General features: G+C 38.6%; 1 protein-coding gene across 1 annotated transcript; it reads left to right on the forward strand.

Moving 5' to 3' along the window:
* Positions 1-962: 962 nt before the first annotated feature.
* On the forward strand, positions 963-2,563 carry LOC138885860 (uncharacterized). Its single transcript, XM_070166848.1, has 3 exons — positions 963-1,781; positions 1,886-2,353; positions 2,462-2,563. Exons 1-3 carry the CDS (start codon positions 963-965, stop codon positions 2,561-2,563), a joined length of 1,389 nt encoding a protein of 462 aa, XP_070022949.1.
* Positions 2,564-5,746: the final 3,183 nt, after the last annotated feature.

The raw sequence follows: 5,746 nt of genomic DNA on the forward strand, positions 1-5,746 counted from the left end.
GCATGTATATGAGTTGCAATTTCCAAAGTATCACTTAATTAGCTAGATACCTCACACATCAAATTACATTTCCAGGAGCCTACAAATTATTCTTTTTCGGGTTTTTTCACAGTTGGTACTAGCTATATACCTCTTCTGTTTAGTAGGGCGGGAGGTTAAAAGTCTTAATCATATTTTAAAAAAAGGATTAAGTCAATGAAACGTATTTTGTGATAGTGCGGTGTCAACAGTTCATGTGGCTGCCTTCTCCAAACAAAGATAATTGGCTCTGAGACAATCAAGGAGGTGCGGGAATACGATCTCATTTAGCACACAGGACTTTCTATATTGAATTAATTTGTACATGGTGATTGCATACGATCTACTTCCCCGTTCCACGTATAGAAATGTTGGTGCACAACCCAGAACTACGCTAGTAGAGAAGAACACAAAGAAGAACAGACCTCTCTTATTTAGAAACACCAAGGAAGAAGATAGCGACGGTGGAAGCTAAGTGTTTGGTCTGAAGGGTCTCCTTTTTTTGTTTTAATAAAGATGTTGGACCCGGGTTGGATTCTTTATTGGTTTGGGTTTTTACTGACTTGTGTATCAGGTCCAGCTGAAGCAAAGGTCCAGTTTTAATTTATACAAAAGTCCAGCTGGCTACACAAATTCTTCTAGAAACAGAACATGACAAAATAACACCTGTAAATATTTTCCATACATATCATTATCCATTAGTTTGTTATAGCATATACAATTAGAATAGGACACTTGTACTAGGCAGTTATTTGAAAGATTATTTTTTTACTGTATTTATACAAAGCACTGTACAGAATAATTTGATCATCATCAATACAAAAAACAATTTCCTACGTTCCTTTTCTATTTTTGACATGGTATCAGAGCAGGTTTGATCTGCTCCAGTACAATTCCAAATCAGTCTGTTTTCATCATCCTTCATCTTCTTCAACTAGCCAGCTATGGTATCCACTGATCTACCCACTGAACCTGTAGATGCAGATTCTTTCACAACCACTCATGTTGTAACTCCAGTCTTCAATGGAGCTGGAGCAATTGACTCATCTCACCCCTACTATCTTCATCCCTCGGATTACCCATGGATGAACCTTGTTTCCTCAGTTTTCGATGGCAAGAGCTATGGAGGGTGGAGAAGAGCAGTCGTCATTGCTCTTTCTGCCAAAATCAAGCTGGGGTTCATTGATGGAACCTTAGTTGTCCCAAGTTCTGATTCTGGTCTCCAAAAGGCTTGGGCTCGCTGCAATGACATGGTATTGTCATGGTTACTCAACTCCCTGTCAAAAGAAATTGCAGAAAGTGTGTTATACTCACAAAGTGCTAAAGATCTATGGGGAGATCTAGAAGACAGGTTTGGACAGACAAATGGTGCAAAGCTCTTCCAGCAACAGAAGGAGTTGAGTGCAGTAATTCAAGGTAACACTAGTGTTTCAACCTATTTCACTAAGATGAAGAGTTTATGGGATGAGTTAGATGCTTTGAACACCTTTTCTGCTTGTGTTTGTGAGTATGATTGTGGAGCTAAGTCTAAGAGCTTGAAAGCACATCAAGATGAAAGATTATTGCAATTCCTAATGGGTTTAAATGAGTGCTTCATAGGAGTTAGAAGCAACATTCTGTTGTCTTCTACTCTACCCTCTATTGGACAGGCTTACTCACTAGTCATACAAGATGAAAAGCAAAGGGAAATACATGCTACACCTATTTATCAAGGTGAATCAGGATCTTTTGTGGCAGCTAACTATGCCGGAAGAGGAAAGAAGGCTAATGACTATAAGGGACAGAAATAAGTTTTTGAAACAAAGAAGAACACTAGCATATGTGCATACTTCAAGAAGCCCGGTCATAACATTGATAAATGTTATAGATACATGGTTTCCCAGAGGATTTCAAATTCACAAAACAGAAGAAATTCCAACCCATATCACAAGCTAACAATGCTTTCAATCTAACTGAAGCAGTGGAACAAGGAATTAACTGTGCACCTGATGTGAAGACTCTCACTCAAGAGAATGTGACACAATTGCTTCAGTTGCTCCAACAGGTGAACATGAACCAGAATCAGCAAAATGCAGACACCTCTGATGTTTTTGCAAACTTCAATTGTTCTGGTATATCTAAGTACTTCAACTCTTATGCCTATTACATACAAGTAGATAGTCATTCATGGATAATAGACAGTGGAGCAAGTGAGCATATGACCTTTAACAAAGCTTTTCTTCCAAATTTCAAAGCCTTAAGCAGGCATGTCATAGTTAATCTACCTAACTCTTGTAGATTTAAGGTCACTCATTATGGTTCTGTTACTCTCTTTCCTAATGTAGTCTTGCAGAAGGTCTTATATATTCCCAGTTTCAAATTCAATCTGTTGTCAGTGCATAGATTATGCAAACAACTCCAGAAATATATCTTATTCACTCCTTTTTCTTGTTTTCTGCTGCAGGGCCCTTTACTGAAGAGCCCTCTGGAGATTGGTACATCCTTAAGTCAAGGCAGCATGGTGCAGTTGTTTCTAAGAATTTTTCTAAGTGTAGTGGTACTTTAGTTTCTAGCAAGCAATCAAAGCCTAGTGCTATTTCCAATTCATGTTTTATATTTTCTGATTCCAATGTAAAAGAAAAGTTGTAGTAGATTAGGCCACATGCCTTTGAGTAATATGAAGAATGTTTTATCCACTTCAGTTCCTTCATGTTCAAAATTTTTAACTCCTTGTATTATTTGTCCTTTGGCAAGACAGTCCAAACTCCCTTTCCCCATAAGTTCTATCACCACTAAGGCTGTGTTTGAGTTAATTCACATCGATACTTGGGGACCTTATAAAGATGCTACATATGATGGATTCAAGTATTTTCTTACCATTGTAGATGACTTTAGCATAGGAACTTGGACCTACCTGTTAATCAACAAGTCAAATGCCTTTACTATCCTAAAGTCTTTCTTAATTGTGGTTGAGAGACAATTTCACACTAAAGTTCAAATAATAAGGTCAAACAATGCTTTTGAATTAGGTAGTGGAAATGTTCAATCTGAATTTTTCCTTTCCCGGAGGATTCTACATCAAACAACTTGTGTGTCAACTCCGCAATAAAATAGAATTGTAGAAAGGAAACATAGGCATCTTTTAGAGACTTCTAGAGCTTTGTTGTTTCAGTCACAATTTCCTATCTCATATTGGGGGCATTGTCTTTTAACAGCTACCTATTTAATAAACAGATTCCCCTCCAAAGTACTGCATCTTAAAACACCCTGTGAGATCTTGTTCAACACTAAACCAAACTATTCTATTTTAAGATGTTTTGGATGTTTGTGTTTTGCCTCTACCCCTTCAAATCATAGAGCTAATTTTGAGGAAAGAGTTGTACATTGCGTATTCATAGGTTACCCTCATAGAAAGAAAGGTTACAAGCTGTTGAATCTTAAAACAATGAAGTCTTTTGTTTCTAGAGATGTAATATTCCATGAGGAGTTTTTTCCCTTTGCCTCTATTAAAGCTTCTGATCCTGCTCATATTTTTTTACCATATGTTGTCCAGAACAAGGACAATTCTACTTTTTCAGATTTATCACACCAGAATGCCTCTCCCTATAGACTCAATCCCACACCATAACCACAGATGTCTACTCCTATCTCCCCTATTCTAAATCAGTCTTCACCCTGTCAGGTTTCTCCTGCACCTTCTTTAGGCTCAAGGGTCTCCATTATGGCTGTCCAACGAGACGAGACGGCCTGTCCCATCCCGGTCCCGTCCTGCGTCCCGTCCCGTCTCGTCCCACTTCATTTTAAACGGGATGGGTCAATGTTAAACGGGACACGGGGGATGAGACGGGACGACCATTTCGTCCTGTTTGTCCCGTCCCATTTCGTCCCGTTTCGTCCCGTCCCGCCTGTCCCGCTTGTCCCGTCCCGTCCCGTCTGTCCCGCCTGTCCCGCGAGTTTTTATGGTATATTTGTGAAATTTTTGTTGTATTTGGTAAGTATAAAACAAATTCAACTTATGCACCGGCCATTAATGAAATGATTGCAAAATTTAAAATGTATTTTTTCTCTATTCCCCAAGTTTATTTAATTTTCTACAATACTTAAACCATATTTAAAATTTAAGAGGTACAAAGGGACTTGTTCGTAAAAGTTATCAAAATTTAGCAATTCAAGAAAATGAACAACCATCTCTCGAAGACTTCCAAGCTAACATATATTCTTGTTCTAGAATCTAGATCAATGCTTGATAAATATAAATCTATGGAAATAACAGGTGGTGAAACTGCTCCTTCTACTTCTAAGTCAACTTTATTTTAAATTTATAATTACTAGAATATTTCATTACAAGTCTATTGTTTTAATATTTTATAATTCTTTACTTAGTTTTCTAATTTCCTTTTTAACATTTAAGTTTATTAAATAAGTCAAAAAACTAGCCATTGTAAACTTTAAAAACTTAGTCATTTTCAAAAAACTAGACGTTTTTTTTATTAAAAAAAAACTACACTTAAGTCCCGCGAACCCATCCCGTCCCATCCCATTTCGTCCCGTCCCGTCCCGTCCCATCCCGTTTGTTAGCGGGACGGGATGGGCCGACCGTTTCGTCGCGTTTGTCCCGTCCCGTCCCGCCACCATCCCGCTTAAATATCGTCCGTCCCGTCCCGTCCCGTTGGACAGCCATAGTCTTCATTCCCATTCTTTTATCATCTGAATCAGAATCTATGTTAGATACTCTTATCAGGAAGTCCACCAGACCACATAATCCCCCTTCCTACCTAAAGGATTACATTTGTAATGCCTTGCAACTCACAGATGTGAGCACTACTTGTTTCCTAAGTTCTATTCTACCTAAGTCTCTTCATGTTAGTGATCTATCCAATTCCAACCAACATATGCTCACCTCCCTATCTAATGTTTGTGAACCTATTAGCTATGTCCAGGCTGCACATCATCCAGGTTGGAACGAGGCCATGGCTAAGGAGATTGCAGCACTTGAACTCAATAAAACTTGAGAAGTGGTTGAGTTACCCCTGGTAAGAAGGCACTACCCAGCAAATGGGTATACAAGGTAAAACACCTCTCTGATGGCAGTGTAGAGAGATTGAAGGCCAGATTGGTGGTTAGGGGGGATATACAACGTGAAGGCATCGATTTCAATAAAAACTTTTCACTGGTAGTCAAAATGACTACCATCAGATGCCTTCTGGCTGCAGAAGTTAAACAGAATTGGGGAATTTTCCAATTGGACGTGAATAATGCATTCTTGCACGGCGATCTAAATGAGGAAGTGTATATGAAATTCCCTCCTGGTGTTATGTCTCCTTCCCCTAGACACGTTTGCAGGTTGAAGAAGTCTCTTTATGGACTTCGACAAGCTTCTAGGCAATGGTATGCAAAGTTGACCACTGCCTTAAATTTTAAAGGGTTCATTCATTCTTTAAACGATTATTCTCTTTTTTTCAAGAAGACAGACTCTTCTATCTCAATTGTTGTTGTTTATGTCGACGATATACTTCTAACAGGTAATGACAATTCAGAACTACAAGCTCTAAAGGAATTTTTAGACCAAGAGTTCAAAATAAAGGATCTTGGAGACTTACATTTTTTCTTAGGAATGGAAGTTGTTCGTGAACCTCAGGGGCTTATCCTTTCTCAAAGAAAGTCCACTCTAGATCTTCTCCGGGAGTTCAATTCACTACATCTACGCCCTGTCTCTTCTCCTCTTGATCCATCTGTCAAGCTACATGCT

This window comes from Nicotiana sylvestris, chromosome 2 (assembly GCF_000393655.2).
Source record: "Nicotiana sylvestris chromosome 2, ASM39365v2, whole genome shotgun sequence".
Taxonomy (NCBI): Eukaryota; Viridiplantae; Streptophyta; class Magnoliopsida; order Solanales; family Solanaceae; genus Nicotiana; species Nicotiana sylvestris.

Bases quoted from the DNA above. Each gene is read 5' to 3' on its own strand.
- LOC138885860 (XM_070166848.1), top strand. From the start codon at position 963: ATGGTATCCACTGATCTACCCACTGAACCTGTAGATGCAGATTCTTTC. The intron at 1,782-1,885 runs GCTAATGACTAT...TAAATGTTATAG, and splicing joins ATGCCGGAAGAGGAAAGAAG to ATACATGGTTTCCCAGAGGA. The intron at 2,354-2,461 runs GTCTTATATATT...TTTCTGCTGCAG, and splicing joins CTAATGTAGTCTTGCAGAAG to GGCCCTTTACTGAAGAGCCC.